This window comes from Dama dama, chromosome 16, assembly GCF_033118175.1.
Source record: "Dama dama isolate Ldn47 chromosome 16, ASM3311817v1, whole genome shotgun sequence".
In the NCBI taxonomy this organism is placed as follows: Eukaryota; Metazoa; Chordata; class Mammalia; order Artiodactyla; family Cervidae; genus Dama; species Dama dama.
In genome coordinates this window covers 41,788,793-41,814,671 of record NC_083696.1, presented here as the reverse complement: position 1 = coordinate 41,814,671, position 25,879 = coordinate 41,788,793, and the positions used below count along the sequence as shown (strand labels likewise).

The window sequence follows — 25,879 nt, the reverse complement described above, 5'->3', positions numbered from 1 at the left end:
CCCCACATTTCCATTACTGAAGGTCTGCCATCTCTTCTCCACTAAGTCACCCAAGGCTGAAATCTCGGTCACTCAGGACACTCCCCTAACCACCCTCTTGCTGGCCATGAGCTGACCTCTGAGAGGTCTCTCCACCCATCTCTCCTCCCCATCCCGCTGCCAACACTGCTCTGGATCATTGGGCACCATCCTCCGCCCGGAGCACCTGCTACATCCTCTAGTGGACTCGGTTTTGGGTCACCTGTGAGAACCATATCCCTACCCTCACCCCCTCCACATGAGAAGCAGAGAGTGAGCCTTCCAAAACCAGATCTGACCACGGCACCACCTGCCAATACCCCTTCACCAACCCACATACCACCTCTGCCACCTGCAGGACCCTAAGATCCAAATGCCTTCAAGTCTCCCTGCCTGCCTCCATGACAGGCTCTCTCCACCTGTCCACGTAACCCCAGGCATCCTCGCGCTCTGTGGCAAGGCTAAGCGGTCCACAGGTTCCCAAACCCACCTCTGCCTAGAGCAAACCAGCGGGCCCTCACTGCCACTTCAGCTGACCAGTGCCCACCGACCCCCGCTGTGGGTCAGCTTCCGAGAAGCCTTCAGGGACCCTTACCTCCAGGATGTCTTGGGCATCCCCACCCTGTGCCCCAGCAGAACCCCCTGCAGACCTCCACCCTAGGACAGCGCCCTCTGTACTGTGATGACCATGATGCTCTAATGGTGCCCCCCCTCCAGAAGGTGAGCTGCTCAATGACAAGACCTGTGACGTCCATCTCTAAACTCCCAGTGCTGTCAGAAGAGCAGGATGGACAGACGGACAGAAGGAAGAAAAGAGGAAGGGAAAGGGGGAGGAGATCTTCCAGTAGGTGGGCTGTCGAGGGTGTCAGACTAGAAAGACCAGGCAGATGGAGCTTGTGGCTGACTTCTCTCTCTGGCCTTCAGATTAGTAGGAGCTTGATGACTTGAGACTCCAATTCCCAGGGGAAATCAATCCTTAAAGGCAGAAGTGACAGAAGCTGAGACCCTCATAGCAGGGCAGTCCCCAAAGGAACCTGGTGAAACCATCAGGATAACAGACCAGAAACCTTCAGCCTTAATGTGGCAAAGGTTGAGGCCTCCAGGGGCCTCCGGACAGCTCCAGGAAGCATCTACAGGAGTGCAAAACCCACAGTCTGCGTAGTCAAACCCCCTCCTGGAGAAGCCCCATAGGGACAACCAGCCACCGCAGGGGGAAGGAGGGCAGGACGCAGCACAGTTCCAGGGCCCCCGGGACAGGAGGGGCGGGACGGCTCCTGATGGGGCGGATGCAGGCGGACTCACGGAGGCATGGGTTCTCTGTGAAGTCCTTCAGAAACTTCTCGCACTCCTCCTCCATATTTCCACTCCCACGGCAGCTGCACCAGGGGGACACCACGATGCCCGTGGGGCTGGAGTCCACGTAGTTGGGTGTTATATCGAACCCTGGGCAGGGAGACAGGGAGGCCGAGGAGAGAGGAACAGTAAGGCTTCCCTCCTGGCCCCCAGACCCCAGGCACATCATAGATGAGGCTTGGGACCTGTCCCCCACCCCCACCACCTGACCCTTAAACACATATACATCACAGCTCACAATCCAAACCACGAGGGTTGGCAGGGGGCTCACGGCATAGAGGACAGCAGAGGGGATACCCAGGAGCCCCCACCCAGAGCACAGGCCCTGGCTTTCTCCTACACCAACAGTCAGGGAGACTAAGGCTCTCTCCTGGGTTTATATCCCAGTGCCAGCATTGACCAGCGGGGTGAACATGTGCAAGTCACTGTTTCCCTAAGCCTCAGTTTTCCCATCTGTAAAGTGGAGCCTCAACCCCCGCCCAGAAAGCACTGTTTTGAGATTTACATAAGACAGTCCACGTAAACTACTCAGTCCAGAGCCTAGAACGTCACACAATGAACATCACCCTTCTTATTTCGGAAGCTTCCTAAGATCCTTGGGGCTCCTCCCCTGTGATAAAATCCGAGCTCCCATCACACCTCTTACCTGAAACCAGGCAGAGGAGGAACTGGACTTCAGTCCCTAACTGGGCCAGGGGCAGCCTGGAGCCACTGAGACCCCAGGCCGGATGGCTTACCGATCATGCCAGCGTAGGAGCCCAGACACGCCTGGTAATTGTCGGTGGGGCAGCTGGTGAGCGTCTGGTAGGAGGCACGGCAGTTGGCATGGAAGTCCGCCAGCCGGGACCTGGGGTCAGGAGAAGACCATGGAGAAAGCAGGTTAACCTGGCTGACCTCCCGTCTCCTCCAGGGCACAGCCGCTCCTTCAGAGCCTCCCAGGGCAGGCAGAAACCAGGAAGGACAGAGAGGAGGAAGACGAGGGGTCAACAAGTTTTGGGGGGTTTCAGGCTAGGAGCTCCTTGAGGACAGGACTTCCTGGAAATCAAGGCATCCAGTTTCGTTGTTGTTCGGTCACTCAGCTGTGTCCAGCTCTTTGTGATCCCATGGACTGCAGCACTCGAGGCTTCCCAGTCCTTCCCTATCTCCCAGAATTTGCTCAAACTCATGTCCATGGAGTCAGTGATGCCGTCCAACCATCTCATCCTGTCATCCCCTTCTCCTCCTGCCAGTCACCCAGCTTAGGCAAAACCCATTCTGAACGGGTCTCTCACTTGGAGGAACACAGAGAGAACCCGGGTGGGTTTGCTGACAATGTCTGGGACTCAGACAGGAAGGCCGGGCTCTGCTTCCTGCTTGGTCACACTCCTGGTGACCTTTCCCAAGTCCTTCAACACATTACTACTGCCACCCTTACAATATCTGCCCAGGGACTTCCCTGGGGGGTCAGTGGCTAAGAGTCCACCTTGGAATGCAGAGGATGTGGGTTTGACCCCTAGTCCAGGAACTAAGATCTTACAATGCCATGGAGCAACTACGCCCGAGAGCCACAAGCAGAAAGAGTTCATGTGCCACAACTCAGGACCTGCATGATGCAACAAAAATCCAAAGCAGACAAAAAAATAAGTAAATAAATAACCCCTGCCCAGCCACCTCATAGGGCTTCCCTGGAGGCTCAGATAGTAAAGAATCTGCCTGTAATGCAGGAGATCCAGGTTTGATTCCTGGGTCAGGAAGAGCCCCTAGAGAAGGAAATGGCAACCCGCTCCAGTATTCATGCCTGGAGAATACCATGGACAGAGGAGCCTGGTGGGCTACAGTCCACAGGGTGTCTAAGAGTCAGACAGAACTGAGCAACTAACACCTTCAGCCACCTCACAGGGTCCTTCTAGGGGTTAGTGGGACCAGCTCCCAGGGAGGTTAAAAAAAAAAAAAGAGTCCCCCTAGGATGAGACATCCCTCGGGCATTCCTGACCCTTCTCTTCTACATCAAATCAGAGCAGAGCCTCCAGGGCCGTCCCTCCACTAGCTCCCCAACCCCGCAAGGCACAAGCAGCATTTCCTTCCCCTGGTGACGTAACCTGTCATCACCTGCTCCTCTCTGTCGGCACGGATAAAGCTGCTTTGTACCCGCCTGCACACAGCTGTGTTCCTGGCATGACCGTGAGCTGCCGGAGGGCAGCCGCTGTCTGAGCCCGTCTGTCCCCAGCCCCTGGCACCTGCGTGCAGCTCACAGGAGGCCTAGGGCACCCAAGTCCAACCTGCACAGGTATTTCTACTCCTTCTGCCTCCTGCCCTAGTGCCCCGGGCCCGGGGCTGCTGCCGTCAGCCTGAGCCGGGACCACTGCCGCCTCCTACCGCTCAGGCTGCAGTGCCTGAGAAATACGGGAGCCACAGGAGGGCCCACCTGCCACCCTGCCCATGCTGTCCACACCGCAGAATTTCTCACAAAGCCACCTCGAAGATCACCCCCAGTTCAGCTCCCCTGCTTCTCCACCGGAACTCTGTCCACATCAGGAAGGAGCAGGGAGAGAGAAAAGTAAGAAGCTGAGAGAGACCAGGAACAGGACAGCCTAAAAGGAACACCCTCAATGGAGGCGTCCACTTAGGTCCTCCCACGGGACAAATCCTGATTTGCCAGGAGGCACCACAGTCCCAGGAAAACGGGTAGAGAAGGAAGTAGCAGCTCTCCAGAGCAATTTGACCCCAAAGACGCTTCACGTGTCCCTGGGCTCCTGCAGCCTGCAGAGACAGCAAGGAGCTGGAGATGGAAGGTGAGCTCCAAGCTGAGAGCCAGGGGGCGGGGTCTCGCTTCAGCTCCGCCCCTAACTCGCTACAAGACTTCAGATGTTGCGGACTCATCTTCCTTATTTATCCAATACATAGACACTGTTTTCACAGTCGGGGAAGATGACGAACTTCTGGAGATGGATGGCGGTGTGGTTGCACAACAGTGGGAGTGCACACAATGCCCTCAAATCTGGTGAAAATGGCCAGTTTTATGTTGTGTGTAACTGACCACAATCAAAACGTGACTTAAGCAGAGGTCCATTCACATCCACTTTTTACGACCAAGTCCTCACAAAAATTCTGAGATGTGCCAAGCAGTTGTTAGCACCCATCCCCCTTTACAGAGGAAGAAGCTGAGCCTCAGAGGAGCTCAGTAACCTGCCCAGGACCCCAGAGCTTCTGAGCAGTGGAGCCAGAATTCTAGCCCAGAACTCCAACCACAAGGGCAGCCACTTCTGGCGGGCTCCCTGCCCCCATCCCACTCCTCTACAAAAGCATCCTGTCCTCTGCAGGAAAAGAGAAGGAAATTTGCATTGTCTCCACCCTACCTCCTGCCCATAAATCACACCCTCTATCTGCTCACCCAGTCCCCCAAACAGGGACAAACAGCACTTCCAACCAAGCTCCCAGCCCCTGCAGAGTAAGACTTGGTCTTGAATGGTCAGATCAGCGTCTGTCCTGCGTGAGCTCAGCAAATGAAGGAAGGTCTATGAGAGGTGGTCTCTGCCCACACCCCAGACCTCCAGAGACCCACCAGGGAGCCAGGAAGGGACACGGACTTAGGCAAGGAGGATCTGGAGTGAACAAACCAAAATCTCTAAGCAGCTATCACAGGTTGAATTGTGTCAGCCAAGGAGCCGCGTGGCTTCCCTGTGGCTCAGATGGTAAAGAATCTGCCAGCAGTGTGGGAGACCTGAGTTTGATCCCTGGGTCGGGAAGATCCCCTGGAGGAAGGCATGGCAACCCACTCTAGTATTCTTGCCTGGAGAATCCCCATGGACAGAGAAGCCTGGTGGGCTACAGTCCACGGGGTCACAACACGTCAGACACGACTGAGAGACTAACACACACAGGGAGCCAGATGCTCGTCCCTGGTGCCTGTGAACCTGACCTTATTCAGACACAAGCTCTTTGCAGATATAGCAAGATGAGATCACAGTGAAATAGGGTGAGACCTCAATCCAAAGTCTGGTGTCCTTATAAGCAGAAAAGAAGAGACACAGACACACGGTGAGAATGCATGTGAAGATCCAGGCAGCATTTGAACTGATGCACCTACAAGTCCGGGCTTCCCAGGTAGTGCTAGGGGTAAAGAATCTGGCTGTCAGTGCTGGAGATCCGGGTTTGATCCTTGGGTCAGGAAAATCCCCTGGCGGAGGAAAGGAAAACCCACTCCAGTATTCTCACCTGGGAAAACCCATGGACAGAGGAGCTTGGCGGGCTACAGTCCATGGGGATGCAAAGAGCGGAACACCACTAAGCTACTAAACATTCACACACCTTTACAAGTCCAGGGACGCCAAGGAGTGCCAGCAACACCAGAAACTAAAAGAAAGGCGTCTAACAGATTCTCCCTTCAAGCCTGCACGGTCCTGCCAACACCTGGATTTTGGACTTCTGGCCTCCAAAACTGTGAAAAATCAGTTTGTGGGCTTTTTTAATTGCATTATAATTGCTTTACAGTGTTGTGTTAGCTTCTGCTGTACAACGTGAATCAGTCACATGTACACACACATCCCCTCCCTCTTGGACCCTCCTCCCACCCAGCCCTCTAGCGTCACAGAGCGCCGAGCTGAGCTCCCTACGTGGCACAGAGGCTTCCCACTCACTGTCTGTTCTGTACATGGCAGTGTGCACCCGGGCCAATTCCAACCTCCCAATTCACGCCACCCTCCCTCTCTCACCCCAGGTCCACATGTCCATTCTCTACGTCTGCATCTCTATTCTAACCTATACCAACAGGTTCCCCTGTACCATTTTTTCTAGATTCCACATGTATCTGTTAATACATAATGTTTGTTTCTCTGACTCACTTCACCCTGCATGACAGATCCATATCTTTTCAGCGTCTGTTTTAAGCCGCCCAGCCTGTGGCGCTCTGTTCAGGCAGCCACAGGCCACGAACACAGCACCTTCAAAGACCTCATTGCTTGCCAAGGCCGAAGGTCTCCCTCTAGAAGGAGCCAAGGACATGTGGTCAGGCCCCAGCAACAAGGAGCACTGCGGCTGAACTCCGGCAGGGCGCGGGGCTGTGAGATTACAAGCAGAGATGCTAGTTACCATCTCCTCCCCACCAAAGAGAAGCTAAAATAGGATCTCTTAACCAAAATACAGAAGTCCAGGCTAATGCCGTTTGATCACATGGAGAGCCCAACCCCCTCCTACAAGGGCTCACTGTCAGTCCTGCCCCTGAAGTCCTTTCTGCCCCACCAGCCACATGGACTTCTCCCATCTCTACTCCAGCTACCTATCCAGTCTGGACAAGGCAATTTCACACTTAATTGCATACAGACTTACTGATATGGCCCTGTTTGCTCCCCTCAACTGGAACATACATTCCCAGAGTGGAAGACTCTACTGACTTCTTCATCTATATCCTCCAAATGCCTTTGGACTAGTGGGAGATAGCCATTCATCTTTTTCCCAAATACGTTTTGAAGCCCCGCCATGTGACTGACAGACGAATGATGGGAATGGCTCGCATGTCAGTGAAATGTCAGAAAGGACATCCCAGCCGATGGGGCCAGGGCTGAGTGCCCACCAGGCCCGGGGCCAGGCCTCCACAGAGGTCAGTGCCAGCCCAGTGTCCTGGAGGAGCGTGATGCCTGCTGCAGCAGACCTGAGAACCTAGCTCCAACCTCCCCATCCTACAGGCGGGCCTCACCTCCCTTCTGCAAGGGTGGGTCTCCAATCACTGACACGGGAACATTGAGGTTCTTGGCAGCCTCACGTCCACGATGCCCCTCAAAATATCACCAGACCCCAGGCTAGAGACAGCGGGAACATGTGAAAATGAAAAATTGACACCCAGAGTGACAGACAAGGTCATCCAGAGAGAGGGGGTGGGTGAAGGAAGGAAGCCAGGGCACAGAAGGGGAAAGAGTTCCGATGCTCAGTGAGAAAGGGACGACAGATCCAGCTGCTGGGAGAGGAGGGAACAGCTGTTACACGCCGCGCACAGTCCACTGCTTGCCCGATACGTGACCTTGGGCAGGCCTGCCGCATCTCTGCACTCAGCATCCCCAGTTATTCAACAGGGTGGGCCATGCCGGCCCAGCTCCCTCATCGGCTCTGTTCGAGAGCTGGGCACACAGAGGAGGCACCGTCCTTACCCTTTTTCTCTTGTCCAGACATCCTGTCCCCAGCACTGTGCCTGTCACTGGCAAACAGGAAATAGCTTTTCCTGTGTGTGATGCAGAAGAAGTACCTGTTCACCTTGCTGCGGTAGGCCTGGGCCCCACACAAGGCGCGTGTATCAAGGAGAGATGACAGCTCCCTCCGTCTCTGCATCCGGCTCCAGAGTCCCCCCGCTGGACCAGGTGAACAATGGCCTTGAAGCCCCACTCCGCTGCCCACGCCGCAATGAGGACACAGGAGCAGCAGGAGGCCCTTTGCCAGGTCCAGGGTGGCCAGCGAGGGAGGGCCACCTTGCTCCTCCGAGGCTGTGGCCTGTTTCCTTCACAGCAGCCCCGCGGCTGCCTTCAGGGCACAGGGGGGTAGAGAGAGGGGCAGAGGGGAGCAGTGGAGGGAAGGCAGTGGCGAGGCCTTCCGTCACTGTTTCTCCAGCCCCAGCATCCTTGGCAAACCAGAGTGACCACTTAGGAGGACGCTGTGTCCAAGTCTCCAAGAGGCCTTTGATTGTTCAGCTTCCCTCTGTCCCCCAAGACACAGCCAAATCCACATAGCCCACTCCCTTGTCCAAGCGGCCGGCTCCATCCATCAGCATTAGAGACCAGCGGCATCAGTTTCCTCCAAGCCCACGACACTCTCAGCTCCAACCACAAGTGAATCAGCCCGGTCCCGGTAGGTACAGTCTCCAAGGCAAATGTTATCCTTTCATCACGCGCGGCAAGCCAGCTGGGCTCTTGGGCCAGCTGCCACTCGTCCCTACAGACGGTATGAGTTCCCCATTCTCCCTTCCAGGAACAGACTTTCCCTCGACCAGCCCCATTGCTTCCCAGATGTTTGCCTTGAAGAGGCCCCATAGGATAGACGGCGTAAGAGAAAGCACGAGAGAAAGAGAAGACAGACAGACAAAGGGGGGAACAGAGAGCCAGCAGAAGAACCATCAATGAACACGAGCCAAGTCCGCTCTCAGTGAGACGGAGCAAAGACTGCCGAATGCGTTCAGGGCAGCAGCTGGATCTAACACACAGACCTCTCTGGGCTGGTTTCATCAGCCTATTCAATCACAGGAAAGCAGCAGGAGAGGCAGAGAGACACTTGGCCCTGGATTTCATTAAAAAGTCGCCAGATTAAATATAGGACATCCAATTAATTTGAATTCCAGATCATCGATAATTTTTTTTTTTAGTATAAGTACAGTCCATGCAATATCTGGGATATACTCATGCCAGCTTCTTTTCTCTTTTTTTTTTTTTTCAGTTTACCCAGCATTCACGTTTAACTGGGTAGCCTGTATCTTTGTTAGATCTGGCAAGCCTGTCTGACGGGCTGGTGTGCTCCTGCAAAGGGAACAAGAGGCAAAGCTGGAAGTGCCACGGTCAACCCAGACAAGCCGAACCATCCAGACCTGGCCGGCGGGAGAGGGCGGACTTCCCAAAGTGCGGGCCCACAGCACCAAGTGTAAAAGTGGGAATTTGTTAGAAATGCACATTTTCCGGACCCCACCCCAGATATAATAGATATGAAATGCAAAGGCAGAGGCCAGCAATCAGCCCTCCAGGTGACTCTAATACAGGAAAAGGTTAGGGATGCAACAAATGGTACAGGCTTCAGAGCTGGGCTTGCGGGGACCCTTCAGGCCCACTCCCTGGTCTCAGCTGTAAAAATGCACACGTTATAACCCAGTCAATGGAAAAAAGTAATGCTTCAGGCTGTAGCCCAAGAAGGTTCACAGTAAGATGGCTAGGAGTATGCACGCTTGTACACACACAAACACACACACACACCTATCCCCATACAGAACAGTCACACTTGGGTACACTTCCCAAGTGGTGCTAACGGTAAAGAACCTGCCTGCCAATGTAGGTAACGCAAAAGACATAGGTTCAATCCCTGGGTCAGAAAGGTCCCCTGGAGGTGAAAATGGCAACTAAGTCCAGTATTCTTGCCTGGAGAATCCCCATGGACAGAGGAGCCTGGAGGGCTATGGGGTCCCAAAAGAGTTGGACATGACTGAGTACACACACACATCTCAATTCTTTGCTTTGACCTTGTCAAGAAAGCACAGGTACCTGTTATGACAAATCTCTCCCTTGGTCCAAGCTGCAAACACTTTCTCTTGCACAAAGGCTTTCTCCAATCTGTCTGGCCTAGAATAATACTATGGTAAATTGCACCCCAGAACCCCAAGGCATTCCAATGCTGGCCAATACGTAGCTTTAGCATCTGAAAGTGTTATTCAGTCATGTCCGACTCTTTGCGACCCCATGGATCATAGCCTGCCAGGCTCTTCTGTCCATGGAATTTTCCAGGCAAGAATTCTGGAATGGATAGCCATTCTCTTCTCCAGGGGATCTTCCTGACCCAGGGATCAAACCCAGGTCTCCTGCATTGCAGTAGATTCTTAACTTCTCAGCCAGCTAAAGATCTTGCTAACTTTGCCAAAGTCTCCTTTATCAGGTTAGACCTGTTACATTGCTCCCACAGAAACCAATGGGTTTCTACTAGTTTAGAATCACAGGCGGAGGACAGGAAGCTAATATTTACTGAGGGCCTCCACTCTGTGCCAGTCATGGGTATCGCATTTGACTTTCTGAACAATCCCACGAAGTAGACATAATTCACAGCAAAGACACAACAACGCCAAGAGGGAGTTCACATGGTCACACACCCTATAGCCAGCACAGCAGGGCCAGGTGCCTGCCAATGAGAATGAGGTCTTTCTGCAGCTTTGCAGCCATGACCCACCACTGCTAACGATGATTCTGGGGGCAGCCACCAGCGCTGCCGCGTGCTAACGAGCAGGGCACTTGAATATTTCATGGAGGGGAAAAAGGATTCCCAAGAAATGCAAATTACTCACGATGGGCTTCAGAGCTGATTTAGGGGAACGTAGAGGAAATGGCTTTAATAGACCCAAGTGCTTCTGGAATGGCTTTCCAAGGTTCCCTCCAGCGATGCAGGGCATGGTTAAGCAGGCTCAATGTTATGTGACACCGAGACAGACAGAAATGGATTTCCCCCATGGGCCTGCTTTCTGACACCTCGGGGGTTCACTGTGGACAGCCAGAGCCCCGTTCCTTCCTGCCTTCTCTCAGAGGCTGCTACCATTTGTCTCATGAAATTAAGAATCCACTTGGCTTCCTTCCCTCCTGCTTATTCTTTAAGTATACATGGATATTTACTCTTTCTGCCTAGAATAGCTGCTCCCTTTAGAGAGTTATTCCTCCTCTGGCCAGGTAGTTCTTACAGGCTGTCAACCATGGTGTTCCACCTTCTGGGGCTACTGGTGGGCAGGTGACCCAGGCCAAGCCCACTACACAGCTCTCTCTTCCTGGCCACACTGACCGTCTAGGATAAGGAAGCAACACAAGCCAGGCCAAGCAGAGCCCTGCCCCGAGGTTTTCCGATAGAGCAAAGAAGAACTTTCTTTTCTTCCTGGTGATTAAGGCACCAGGGATGTAAGCCCTAAAAATTAGGACCACAGATCTAGCCTCACGGTCACAATAAAGATAATATGCAGCTAGCCTGCCAAGAGAAGCAAAAGCTAGAGACAAGGAGAAACAGAGGGAGACCTATTTGCACTTGAGTCCTGGAATACACCCTTACCCTTTCTATATTTTATTGAAAGCCAATAGATTACTTTTCCATTTTTCTTAGGGTAGTTGGGTTTCTGTCACTTAAAACATAAAATTTTTTGACTACTACTTAGCTTCGCTCTCTGATTTTATCTGATCTTCTTTGCCCAAGTTCAAAGCAACCACAAAAGGCACACGCTGAAAGGGACACATATCAAAAACCAAACCCACAAAGGGTCTATCTGACCCATGTGAGACAGCCAGGGTCACAAGAACACTTCAGTGTGAGTAACTTGAAAATGGATGATGGTACTACTCATGAAGGAAGACGGACCTGGCCTTGGATTCTTCACCCAGCTTAACTAGAGAGGAATGGTTCCAATGGGTAAGCCACAGAAAGCCACGTCACTACTGACAATGACAAGGATGCCGTTGCTGCTGTTCTCGGTAAGTTGTGTCCGACTCTGTGACCCGTGGACGGCAGCACACCAGGCCCCTCTGTCCTTCACTATCTCCCAGAGTTTGCTCAAACTCATGTCCACTGAGTTGGTAATGCTGTCTAACCATCTCAGCCTCTGCTGCCTGCTTTCTCTTTTTGCCTTCAACCTTTCCCAGCATCACAGTCTTTCCCAATGAGTCGGCTCTTTGCATCAGGTGGTCAAAGTACTGGAGCTTCAGCATCAGTCCTTCCAGTGAATATTCAGGGTTGATTTCCTTTAGGATTGACTGAAATCATGTTAAGGGATTAAAAAGCAGGAGACGATATACTTATGCACCCTAGGCAGAGCAGGGGAAAATGGTGTGTGAACTGACACAATCCAGAAATAAATTTCAAAAGATGCTAATAGAATCCACTGTTCATTATGTGCTCTTTTAATAAAGTTGCTTTAAGATGGTCATTATTTCTTTACATTTAATTGAATGAGGCCTCAGGAATCCTGGGTTATTATAAACAATGATTTCTTGAAGTCTTTGGTTAGAGAAAATGTTACTGGTCCCAGAAGCACCAGAAACTGACCCTCGATCGCAAGAGAAAGAGGATGAGAGAGCAAAGCTGCCATCTCAGAGTCCTGGCCCCTCACTCCAGGGCAGCCCTGAGTCCTGGGAGCTGGCAGGTGGAAGAAGAGCCTGCTGCCAGGCTGGGAAATGCAGACTGAACCCTTCTGGATGTGACTAAGACCTCAGGGCAGGCTGCTGCCAAAAGCAGGATTTGCTCTCCTCGCCCAGGAAGTACTGAATTCTACGAGAACCCCACCTAAACACAGAAGCAGGCCCAGCCCTGAGGTCCAATTTATGGCATCATGTCATCCTGGCTGGGTCTGAACCCTGGCTCGGCTACTTGCTAGCTGTGTGGCCTTGACTTGGTCATTAAACCTCTTCTAGGCCTCCATTTCCTCATCTGCAGAAGGGAAGGGATCACAGTACTTACCTACAAGTTCGGGAAGATCCCTTGGAGGAGGGCATGGCAACCCAGTATTCTTGCCTGGAGAATTCCACGGATAGAGGAGCCTGGTTGGCTACAGTCCATGGGGTTGCAAAGAGTTGGACATGACTGAGCAATTAACACTTTCACTTTCACTTTTCATGCTTAGGATGGGCTTCCCAGGTGGCACTAGTGGTAAAGAACACATCTTCCAATGCAGGAGACACAAGAGACGCGGGGTCAGTCCCTGGGTTGGGAATATCCCCTGGAGAAGAGAATGGCTACCCACCCCAGTATTCTTGTCTGGAGAATCTCATGGACAGAGGAGCCTGGTGGGCTACAGTCCATGGGGTTGCAAAAGAGTCAGATACGACTGAAGCGACTTAGCATGCACACACACACATACCCATGATGCTTCTCCATCCTCTCCCTTCAGGCCAAAGCAACAAAATATCTCTGATCTATTAACAAGCATCTCCTTCATTTATACAGTCAGACAAAGTGCTTCCACTAACATCACCAGGCTTCACCCTAAAGCTAGCATTATTATCGCTGCTTTACAGATAAGGAAATAGAGTCAGAGAGAGATTAATTAGCTCACTTAATATCACAGCAGCAAGGCAGAAGTTGCTGTTGTTGTTTAGTTGCTCAGCCGTGTCTGACTCTTTGTGACCCCACAGACTGCAGCCCACCAGGCTCCTCTGTCCATGGGATTCTTCAGGCAAGAACACTGCAGTGGGTTACCATTTCCCCCTTCAGGGGATCTTCCTGACTCAGTGATGGAACCTGGGTCTCCTGCATTGCAGGTACATTCTTTACCGCTGAGCCACTGGGGAAGCCCAAAACACTCAGCTTCAAATCTCAGCTCCAAAGCCAGCGGGTCTTCCCCTCCACCCTGCTGCCCCTGCCCTGATCTGGCCTTCTCTTTTCTCAACCCAGTGTTCCCTCCCCTCATCCAGAAGCTACAGAAAGAGGGAGGCTTATTTCTCTTCCAGTGTCATCTCAGGGAATCAGCCACCCCCCTTTCCCATGGAGTCTGAAACTCACCCAGGACCCTCCCTCTCCTCCAGGTGAGCCATGAGGGCATCAATAGCAAACGACCTAGAGGGACTTCCCTGTGGCGCAGTGGGTAAGAATCTGCCTGCCAATGCAGGGAACATGTTAGAAGATTCCACCAAACAACCAAGCTTGTGTATCGCAACTTCTGAGCCCTCACGCCCAGAGCGCATGCCCTGCAACAAGAGAAGCCACCACAAGGAGAAGCCCATATATTGTAACAAAGTGCAGCCCCTGCTTGTAACAACTAGAGGAAGTCCCCGCTAAAAGTAATGAAGACAAAAGTAAATAATAATAAAAAGGAAAATAACCTGGAGGGCACTTCCCTTGTGGTCCAGTGGCTCAGACTCCATGCCCCCAACGCAGGGGGCCCAGGTTCAAATTCTGGTCTGGGAACCTGATCCCATACACCGCAACTAAGGGTTCTCCTGCCACAACTAAAGATCTTGCATGTCACACAGAGTATCAGAGATCCTGTGTGCCGCAACTTAGACCCAGCAGAGTGGAATAAATAAAATATAAAAAAAGAAAGAAAAGAAAATGACCTGGAGATATCTGTGGTTGGAGGCACTGGACCCCAAGTGATCAGAAGCGATCAGTTAGAACCAGGCCACCATCAAAAGACTGGCACACCAACCAGAGTGGCCAACAGAAGCCTGCTTTAGGAGAGGACAGAGAGAGTCTGGATGGGGCAGAAGCTAACCTCAGCCCACGTGACTCTCCCACCAGGGACCCAGAGATGGGAGCCAAGGCCACATCCTTCCTCTAGACACCATCATTGGATACAGTCCTTCCTGTTCTCTAAAAACACAGACAGACGGGCAGAGGTCCTTTTATCCAGTTTCTGTCCCCACAATCCCTTCACCTGTGTTCCAAACCTATTATTACCTGGTAAGAGGAGAAAAGAATTAAACGTATGCATCATTTGATTTTAATTGAAGGACTGTTCTATTTCATTGAACTGCTAAGTAAGCTGAACAAGAGATTGTGTTTACATAAGCAAACCCCGAGTCACTATAGACTTGCTGTCACATTAAGTCAATACTTATGAAGGCTCTCTATTTAATTATTCAGTGAGGATTGACTTATTATTGTGTTAAGAGTGTGGTTAGCCTTGAGCTAGGTAGCCAGTCAGCTGAAAGATTTCTTTCGACTTTCTCTGAATGCTGATATGGTTCGTGCTGGTGGTAGGAGGTTGGCTTCTCCCCTCTCTCCCTCCCTGTGGCCACCCTCTCTCCTGCTCCAGAGAAGAAAGCTCCAGGTTCACCTCCCTTGAGTCCATTAAGTCGGGGGAGATCCTGCAGTGGCCAGTGGTCAGGCCCTCGTGTGATATTCCTAACCCCAGGGATTACTCCTAAGACCCTGACACATTAGGGCTCATGAGCTAAGTTGGGGCTTCCCTGGTGGCTCAGTGGGTAAAGAATCTGCCAGCAATGCAGGAATCGCAGGAGATGCGGGTTTGATCCCTGGGTCAGGAAGATCCCCTGGAAGAAGGCATGGCAATCCACTCCAGTATGCTTGCCTGGAGAATCCCATGGACAGAGGAGCCTGGCAGGCAACAGTCCATAGGGTCGCAAAGAGTCGGACACGAATTAAGTAACTTATCACGCATGCATGAGCTAAGCTGAACACTTTCAGCCTTCATCCTTCCCATTATAAGCTGAAGACCTCCCACTAAAAAGACCCAGGTCCCTCCCCAGCTTCATGAATTCCAGCATTTCCCCCTCCCTCCCACCTCCACAGAGTGTTTCTCAACCTTCGCCATCCATCCAAACCCTATGATTCCAGGGCATGTTTGTTACAGAGATTCAGATAGGTTCTGACATCAAATCATAGTTCCTGAAATGTAACATACAGACGAAAATCCAGCCTCAACTGCAGACCAGTGTGAGGGACACAGTGATGGAAAGCAAAATGCCAGGCACCGAATGACCTGGGTTCAAGTCCCAGCTCTTCAAATCACAAAGGGTACAAGCTTGAGCGAGTTATCCCACAGTGAGCAACCTCATCCAGAAAAAAAGGTCTAGTCATTTCTGGGAAGAGTCACTGAGGTTCCCATGCAGCACCAAGAACTGTGCCCAGCCTGCTGGTCTCAGCTTTTTGTGGGACTTGCTCTGACTCTGGTGACTATGGCCCCACTCATGACCCCTGACAGGGGACTTCCTAGGATTCAAGAGCCCATCATTTGCCACCCTAACTTCCACCCATAATTGATGACCTCTCCAATTCACCTCTCCTCCTCTTCCTCCCCCTTGCCCAAACCCTCACAGAGATAGCAAATGGCACATATTCCCCAACTATGATGGTTCACAGATCCTTATCCCATGGTCTCTTCCTGTTGGGAATGCCTTCCTCCAACCACATGCTCCTCAACTCCTCTTCCAGTTCACCCTTCCCAACCCAGTTCAGGAGGTGTGGGCTCTTCCAGAAAACCTTCCATAAGGCTTTGCCCCAACTCTGAACCTGTTTCACAAACTCCAATTATTACACTTGCACCCCCAATCATACCATAATTTGTATTTTTTGTATCTGTTTCTCACATAAAACTATGAATTCTTTCAGAACAGCAAACACTTTATTCATGTTTGAATCTTCAGTGCCTGGAGTAATGCTTGACACTGAATAGAGACTCAATAGCTATTAGATGGAAGTGGGAAAAAAGAAAGAGAGGAAAGAATGGATGGATGATGGATGAGTAGATGGATGGATGGATGAGTGGGTGGGGGAGTGGATGGATGAATGAGAGGGTGCACGGGTGGGGGATGGATGGATGAATGAATGGGTGGATGGGTGGGTAGATGGATGGATGGATGGATGAGTGAATGGATGGATGAATGAGTGGGTGGCTGGGTGGGTGGATGGATGGACGGATGAGTGGGTGGGTGGATGGATGAGTGAGTGAATGGATGGAAGGATGGATGAATGGTTGGATAGATGAGGGAATGGATGAATGGATATTTGAGTGGATAAGTGGACGAGCAGATGAATGAATGGGGACCGTATCTGAAGGCACAGATTTTTGTCTAAGCATGAAAAGAGTCAAGAACTCTGAAAACACCTCCCCTTGAAAAATAAAATTACAAGCAGCTGGCAGCAGGGCAAATGCATCAGCTTCACATTAACTTTTGCACTAAGATAGGTCAGCCCCCCAGAATACCCTTGGGTGGGTCTGTCTCCCTCCACTCCTCAGATCCTGCCCACTGGTTGTCAGGATCTTGGAAAAGTATCTTTGCCATCTCTGGTAACAGCCATTCACTAAAGGAGGCCCCTGTGGTCTGCAGGAATTAACACATATCCTTAAGCATCGCTCTTAACATGAACAAATGCCTTGGGGACCCACAGAGGAAAATTCAATGAGTCCCTGTGGAGAAAGGCTGGGTAAACTGTCCATTCTCACATAAGCAGAAGAGCAAAGGAAATCAGTGTCAGGAAGAGTATGTGGGTCAAAACGCCCAACTGCCTACAAGCTATAAACCCTGGAAACATCACAGTATACCTGTTAGTGCCTCAACGGCTCGGATACCTACACAGAAGCGTGTGGCAGTGAAATCACACATGCAAAAGTGAACAGTGAAATCATAAAAGCAAAAGTACTTCTGAAAGACAGAACTCACTCTGTACGAGTTTGTTCTTTTTCTCTTTGGGCATGATGAAGACAGAGTAAGAGCAGGGGCAGGAACAGGGACAGAGGCCGATGTGACAGAGGGAGAGTAGCCTGCACCCTGCAGCCCAGCCTGAGCAAGAGGCAGAAAGGACCGGGAGCTCGGGTCTGCTCTCCCACAGGACTGGGAGGACACACCATCCCCCTTGGGACACAGAGGCCGCAGGGGGCCATGGCCCTCAGCCACTCCCCACCACCACCGGCATCCTCTTTCCAAGCCTTCTAGAGCCCACTGCAGAGACAAGTATTTTTCCGATCAGGCAAATCTCTGGGCAGCTATGCCACCACTAGGAGTCTTTCTCATTATATAAACTAATGAGAACGCTGTGCTTCCCGGGAGGAATTCATCAAGGCAACATCTATTATAAACGACATTTTTCCTGAACTAACAATGTGAGGATGTGAGGCTGGGAAAACTGGTTAAAAGGAAATGTTTAGCTGATTCCAGAAACCATTCAGAAATAAATGACCCAGCCCCTCCCTGGCCAGAGGTCCCCTCTGTGCTCCGCCTCCCACTTGGACCCCCAGCCCTGGCCACCCACCTCCTGCCACTGGAGCCAGCAGGTAGGGAAGGGGAGAGGTGCCTTGCTCCCAGGAATACACTGCCTGAAGAGGACAGCCAAATCCCAGGCAGCAGCATCACTGAAGCATATAAGACCAGATTATTTGTGGTCCCAGCTTGCTGATGCAAGATGAAAAATACAGCAAATTCTGGCTGCTGAACTCAGCTTTATTTCCCCTTTCTCTTCTTTCTCCTTCGCTAAGGTTAGTGTTTTGCAAAAAAGAAAAAAAAAAAAAAAGGCCTTAAAAAATAAAACCTATAAACTGAGGGGTTCCAACCTGTCAGCTTGAGGTCAGGCGCACAAAATGAAGGCAGTATTCAGAGAGGAGAGAACTGAATTCGGGTCTTCTGTCTCACCTGCAAGCAGCATGCTCACTTACACGTGTCCTCACATGCACGCCCACATGAAGGCCCTGACAGACGCCGCGCACGCAAGACCACAAACACCCCCAGGCAGAAAGTTCTCATTCCTCCAACTTGTAAGCCCTGAATCTTGAGCAGGTCCTTCCTGCAGATGTCAACTCCATGACTGACATCACAGGACCAGGAGCCATGACCCTCCTGCATGGGTGTTATGGGTACCAATGTCCATTACAGGGAGCTGCGGGCATCCTGTGAGGAGTGGGCTGGGTGGAAATCAGAGGGAACAGGACAAATGACTCAGGGAAGGCAGGTGGTCACGGAGGCCCACTGCATTAGCCACCAGCCCTCTGAATACTACTATAAATCAATGAAACATTAGAAATCTGGAGCTCCTGAGATTTGAACCAGAGCCTCTACCTTCACCTGAGAAGACCAAGTGTGAAGGCAGTCCATCCCCACGTGTCTTCCTATGTGAAGACAACACCAGGCAAGGAGCAAGAAGACTCTTAGTGAGCTCATCAAGGTTTGAATGCATTTAAGTTGGGAAAGATGGAAGGCAAGATGAGAAGAGGATGACAGAGGATGAGACAGTTGGACATCATCTCAATAGAAATGAGTTTGAGCAAACTCTGGGAGATGGTGAAGGACAAGAAGTCTGGCATGTTGCAGTCCATGGGGTCACAAAGAGTCAGACACAACTTAGCGACTGAACAACAGCAATTTCAGAATAAGCAGATTCTAGGGCTCAGAAAAATTCCCCACTGCTTCAACTGAGTCTCTCACACATACCCTGCAGGGCTCTACCAAGGCCGAAGTTCAAGTTGAGAACAGGACACAGGAGTACAAGGCACAGAGGGAAGAAAAGACAGGAATGAAGTTGAGACACAGGGTGGGGGCAGACCCAGGAAGAGGCAGAAAGTCACCATGGCAACTGCACAAAAGAAAAAGAAGCTGACCCAGCAATGGAAAAATATGAATGAGTGGGTTCTTGAGGCAGAGACTCAAGTAACATCCCCAAGTCTGGATGCAAAGAACCCTGGGAAGGTGCCTTTCCAGGGCACGTGGGCAAACTTAGGCAAAAGGAAGTCCCTGAGGAGCCAGCTGCAGACTGAATGCAGACTGAATGAAACACAAAAATGTTTCAATTTATATATTGAAACAATCCTCAGTATGATGGCTTTGGAGGTGGGGACTTCGGGAGGTGATTGGGTCATGAGGGTCATTCATGCTCATGAATAGTATATGTGGTTTTTTTTTTAATTTAAAAAGATATTATTGAAGTAGAGTTGGTTTACAGTGGTGTGTTAATTTCTTCCATACAATAGTAGCTGGATTTTTAACATGACAGTGCATCGGCAGTAGCATATAAGAATATTAATAGTATACACTGGTTAATGGGTTTACCCCATTGGCTCAGCGGAAAAGAATCCACTTGCACTGCAGCAGATGCAGGTTCAATCCCTGGGTTGAGAAGATCCCCTGGAGGAGGGCATGGCAACCCGCTCCAGTATTCCTGCCTGGGAAATCCCATGGACAGAGGAGCCTGGTGGGCTACGGTCCATGGGGTCGCAAAGGAGTTGGACACGACTTAGTGACTAAGCAACAACACTGGTTAATGGTAACACAGGCAATTACCAGGAACAAAATAATTATTATACATGTTCTTATAAAAGAGATCCAGAGAGCTTGTCCCTTCCACCATGTGAGGACACAGTGAGAAGACAGCCAAATATGAACTAGCAAGTGGATCTAACCAGACACCAAATCTGCCTGTGCCTTGATCTTGGGCTTCCCAGCCTCTAGAACTGAATATCAATTTTTGTTGTTTATAAGCACTACCCCCCCCCCCCCCCCAGTATACGGTATTTCTGTTATAGCTGTTCAAATGAGCTAAGACAGGGTTCACCATCAAGCCCTCATCCTCTCCAGTGAGTTCAGGGGCAGGGCTCCCCAGGCCCACTTGGAAAGTTCTAAGCCCCCAGGGGAATTCTAAAGTGAAGGTAGTGTCCTCACCCCATCCACCCCAACTGCTCATTCTGTCCTCTTCCCAGGAGGCTAGAAAGTGGCTTGACCATAACGCCACTGGACATCCAGCACTCCCTGTAAAACAAACACCAGCTCCTGAAGGCTGCCCCTGTGGCAGGCTCTTGCTGGGACATACTGCCTTCTTGTGCAAGAAGCTGAAGGACTGCTCTCTGGGGCCTGGCCTCCAACATCATCCTCCCTGCTCCTGGGGTGGAGGGAGGAGGCAGCATCTCAGCGTGTCAGCGAAGGTGGACCCCCAGGGCAGCTGGCACACGGCAGGGCTGGCTGGACAGACATGGCCCCGGTGCAGGAGTCAAACGGGGCAGGAGAATCGGGTGCTGAGGGCACTGTGGGCAGGAAGCTGCAAACCATGACCCAGACCCACCAGGGCACAGAGGGGCCACATGTCGTCAGGGTCTGCTCAAGGAGAGCCACCAGAGGACACCCCGAGAGGCACAGCCTGAAGATACGAGCTCATCAGGGCGATGATGTCTGAGCCCCGGGCCCCAGGGAGCAGAGTCCTTCAGATTCCTGCACAGGCAGGAGAGCCTGACAGCCTCCTCCCATAGATGGTCTTCACGGGGCCTGGCATTTCATGGTGGCCCTTCTTGCTGCCCCTTGGCCTATATGTCCTTACAGGTAACCTGAATTTCATCTGGGTTGCTGGGAGTGATACTGGGGTTCAAAAGAAAAAGCAGAATCTACCACTGCACTGGAAATGGGGTACAGTGGGTTTTAATATATGTGAATGAATGTGGCAATGAGGAAGGTAGACCAGTTGTATAGCTGACAGGGGGGGCTATCCCTTGACTACATAGCCTCATTCCTCTGCAGTAGGAGGTCTACAAATCGTAGGTGGACAGGTTGTTAGAAGGTCTTAGGCAGAACCCTCTCAAATCAGGAGGCAAACTGGGAATGGCAATTAGAGATCAGGTGGCTGGTGATCTGTTGGCAAAGGATCGGTAAGGGGTAAAGGCTGCCATTTTAATGAAGGTGTCCAAGACTCCGAGACAATGGTAAGTCCATGTGCATAAAACTGAACAGAAATGAAATCAAAAATAATTATGTTCCAGGGAACATTCAGGAGTTGGCAGAGCATCCCCCAACCCACCTTCTAGGCTCGAATCCAGATAGCACATGTAATGGCATCACAAAGAGTGTCATTCTTGGTAGAAGTCTCCGTGGGCCACACTCAGTGTGTTGACCAGGCTACCACAACCTGCTGCAATGGAGCCATGGCCCAGACACAGTCTCTGGACACCTGCCTTCCAGGCTAGGACTTTCTCCCACTCTCCCTCATATAGGTTGACCTTCTCAACACCCATTGATTGCTTTTGACCCCTCCTGCTCTAAAAGGAAGCCGAGGGTGGCAGCAATGACCACAAATGAGAACAAGATACCACCCAAGCTTCCAACTTCAGAGCAGAGCCTGCCAGCTGGGAGAAGTTGGGAAGTCAATGATTAACATCATCTGTATTAATACCAGCTGAAGTAGTGTGTGCATGCTCAGTCACGTCTGACTCTTTGAGACCACATGGACTATAGCCTGCCAGGCTCCTCTGTCCATGAGGTTTCCCAGGCAAGAATACTGGAGTGGGTTGCCATTTCCTCCTCCAGGGGATCTTGTTGACCCAGGGATCAAACCTGCGTCTCCTGCAATGGCAGGCAGATTCTTTACCACTGAGCCACCTGGGAAGCCCTCAATACTAGTTCAGTTCAGTTCAGCTCAGTCGCTCAGTCATTTCCGACCCTTTGCGACCCCATGAATTGCAGCACGCCAGGCCTCCCTGTCCATCACCAACTCCCGGAGTTTACTCAAACTCATGCCCATCGAGTCGGTGATGCCATCCAGCCATCTCATCCTCTGTCGTCCCCTTCTCCTCCTGCCCCCAATCCCTCCCAGTTAGTTCATCCCAAAGGAGGTTTCTGAGACCCAACTGAGGCATTAGGGCTGGGTTGTTTCAATCCAGCTCCCAACAAAGAGCAAGCCCTTCTCGCACCACAAGGAAACTGGCTATTGCCCCCCTGCCCCCCTCCACAACTACACACTCGGGGCTGAGAGGCTCCGAGGCAGGCAGCCAGGTGGAAACCTTCACGGAATCCCGATGCCCAGCCTGGGGAGAGCCATAAGGAGCTGAGCCAGCCCAGACACTCGGAATCCGAAACCTGCACTATGGAAACCTGTGTTGTTGTTGTTTTTTTAATGCAGTTTATGTTTCCTATATTTTTATGCAGTTTATGTTTGCTATAATTATTTCCATCTCAGTCCTTACTGAGACCTACCGAACTAACAGTAAATAATAATAGCTAACAATTCCGAGCATCTGCTGTGTGTCCGCTAAGCACCTCTAAAAGTATTAACAGATTTAATCCTCATAAAATCCCCCACCAGACAGAGAAGGAAACCAAGCCCTGGAGAAACAACTGAGGCAGGCCTGGGAAGTGCTGGGGGCTGGAACTTGAACCCTGGTCTGTCTGGGGTGCAAGCCCAAGGCCGCTGGTCCTCTCAGAGGGACAGACAGGCCTGGACTGCTGCTCCTGCGTGGGAAGGACATCACCCACTGGGGTTGGGTATGATGGGCGCAGCAGAGGCCGAGAGAGGCCTCACGGTGGGGTCACAGCCATGAGGGCTGAGCCAGTAGCTGCCTGACCTTGAACCTATTCCTCCTGTTTCCCTTCCCCCTCAAGAGTCACTGGGCTTTGTTGTCATGAGGAAGACTGGTCCCTTATAGGCCTACAGCACATCTGCTTTCCTTGGTCTTTGCCTTCAAAATGGTGGTCTTTCCCCGGCTCCTTTCTCTGTCCAGGAAACCACAGTGACTCCTCACACACCGCAGAACAGACCCCAGCCCAACCTCTCCCAATCAAGTGCCCTAGAACCCACCCTCCCACACCCTCTCCTTCCTTAGAAATCCCCCCTTAGCATTCTCCACCCTTCCATGCAGCACCTGCTCATTGGAGGTCCCTCCTCTCTCTCATGGGAAATTGATAGTCATGAACTCTGCCAGGGCCCACCAGCCTTGGGGGTCATGGTCTTTCTCTGGCTGATGACTCCCCTGGGGAAGTTGGGAGACCCTGCTTTAGTGTGTACACGTTCCAGGGCTCTCATGGCAAGTCACCACAAACCGAGAGGCTCAGGGTAGTCAAAGTATTAGTTGCTCAGTCGTTTCCAGCTCTTTGAGACCCCATGGACTGCAGCCCACCAGGCTCCTCTCTCCGTGGGATTTCCCAGGCAAGAATGGAGTGGGTAGCCATTCCCTTCTCAGGGGATCTTCCTGACCCAGGGATTGAACCCAGGTCTCCCGCATTGCAGGCAGATTCTTTACCATCTGAGCCACCAGGGAAAATAACAGGAATTAATTCTCTCTCCCTTGTGGAAACTAGAGGCCTGAGATCAAGGTAGCAGCAGGGGACGGGGCTTCCCCACCTCTCGCAGCAGCTGGCGGCTCCCAGAGATGCTCAGGGTTTCCCGGCCCGAAACTGCATCGTTCCCATCTCTCAGCCTCCGTGTTCCTCCCTGTGTGTCTGTGTTTTCCCCGTCCTTCTTTAGAGGACCAGTCAATTGGCATGCTGCAACGGGCATTTAGAGTCCACACTAACCCAGTGTGGCCTCATCCGTATTAATTACATCTGCCAAGACCCTATTCAAATAAAGCCACATTCTAGAGTTCCAGGTGAACCTTCTGGAGTTTGGGGAAGGGCTATTCAACACACTAGCATTCACGCATCTCCTTCTCCTTACAGCAAGCACTTGACCTCACCCACTCCCAACCCCAGAGTGATTCAGATGCAGGCTGAGACCCTCTGTGTCTGACTGAGCAGCCACTGCTCCAAGAACAGGCTTTTCCTCTCCAGAGTCTCAGTCTCTGCAAGGCATGCCCCGCCAGTGCTGGCAGAGGATCTGGGCCCCTTCCGCACAGACCCTAGGACCTGCAGCCCGGATGCCCTGGGGGAGCGAGTCCCACTGTGCTCTCCCGCTGGGCACGGACAGCTGTGGGCCCTAAGCTTCACTTCCTCTGGTCCTGCGTCGCCCCAGGGCCAGGCGTGCCCCAGCGTGGGAGCGAGGGATGCTCAACTGACAGCAGACTGGCTGTGACGGGAGCCAGCTAGACCCACGCAGGAGTGCTGCCCAGTCTGGTCTGGCCACCAGCGGCAGACTCCACACTGCGCAGAACCCCGTCTTCAGGGCTCAGGTCCATCCGTGTGTTCTGCTCACACCACAGTGGTCTCTCTGCACTGGCATCGCATTTCCACCGACTGCAGATTCATGGCAAATATTTTGATTGCTTTCCAAAGGATAAATAGGCAAGGTTCATTTTAATAGTAAAAATGCCAGCTGGATATTAAAACAAAAGTTTTGGATGCTCCACACAAGCAAATGGCAAATAAATCTGGGCCACTCTCCAGCCCAGGCGGCCTCCTGCCACCATTGGAAGAATTCTAGAGAACATAGAGAAGGAGAAGACATCAGCAAATAAATTCCTATTCACGGACCCACCTTTCTTGTTGTGGTTTAGTCGCTCAGTCATGTCCGACTCTTTGTGACCCCCATGGACTGCAGCAGGCCAGGCCTCTCTGTCCTTCACCATCTCCCAGAGTTTGCTCAAACTCACGTCCATTGAGTCAGTGATGCCATCCAACCATCTCGTCCTCTGTCGTCTCCTTCTCCTCCTGCCCCTAATCTTTCCCAGCATCAGGGCTTTTTCTAATGAGTCAGCTCTTTGCATCAGGTGTCCAAAGTATTGGAGCTTCAGCTTCAGTTCTTTCAATGAATATTGAGGACTGATTTCCTTTAGGATGGACTGGTTTGATCTCCTTGCAGTCCAAGGGACTCTCAAGAGTCTTCTCCAGCACCACAATACAAAAGCATCAGTTCTTTGGCACTCAGCCTTCTTTATAGTCCAACTCTCACATCCATACATGACGACTGGAAAAACCACAGCTCTGACTATACAGATCTTTGTAGGCCAAGTGATGTCTGTGCTTTTTAATATGCTGTCTAGGTTTGTCATAACTTTTCTTTCAAGGAGCAAGCATCTTTTAATTTCATGGCTGCAGTGATTTTGGAGCCCAAAAAGAAAATAGTCTGTCACTGTTTCCATTTTTCCCCCATGTATTTGCCTACAAGGTGGATTTGTTTGTCACTGCACATCCAGAATCTTCTCTACTGGCTCCCTCACCCTGCCGATGCCGGGCAGAGGGCCCAGAGCAGATCCAGTGCCAGGGTTCCAGCAAGGGTTGGTTCTGAACTTTCACAGTGAAGATAATCACTCAGGGAGCCAGGGGGAGATTGGATTTCTGGTCCCTGAATCCAGGAACCTGTCTCAACAGGTTTTAGGAGGGACCTGGGAATCAACCTTTTAATAAGAGCTACAAATAACGGAGATGGGGACCCATCTGGAGACCCTGCAGGGTAACTATGACAACACAGTCTCTGGAGCCAGCCAGCTTCAGACTTCTGCCCACCCTATGTCCTGTGTGGTCTTGGGCAAGTCACTTAAAAGTCTCTGGCCTGCAGTGCCCTTATCTGAGCATAGGAAAATGACAATAGCGTTGTAAGGAGCACTTGAGGGACCTCCCTGGTGGCCTAGTGGTTAAGACTTCACCTTCCAGATAGTTAGGGAGTTGGGATGGACATCTACATGCTGTTACATTTAAGATGGGTAACCAATAAGGACTTGCCATGTAACATTGGCCTGGATGTAAGG

The 25,879-nt window shown here is 51.5% G+C and overlaps 1 protein-coding gene across 1 annotated transcript in view; it reads right to left on the bottom strand.

Moving 5' to 3' along the window:
* Positions 1-25,879, bottom strand: part of GFRA2 (GDNF family receptor alpha 2) — a 110,798-nt gene that overhangs the window by 14,576 nt on the left and 70,343 nt on the right. Inside the window, exons 5-6 of the mRNA XM_061163939.1 lie at positions 2,109-2,218; positions 1,321-1,461 (exon numbers count right to left, since the gene is read on the bottom strand). Coding sequence (XP_061019922.1) covers positions 1,321-1,461; positions 2,109-2,218 — 251 coding nt within the window. The remainder of the gene's footprint in view (positions 1-1,320; positions 1,462-2,108; positions 2,219-25,879) is intronic.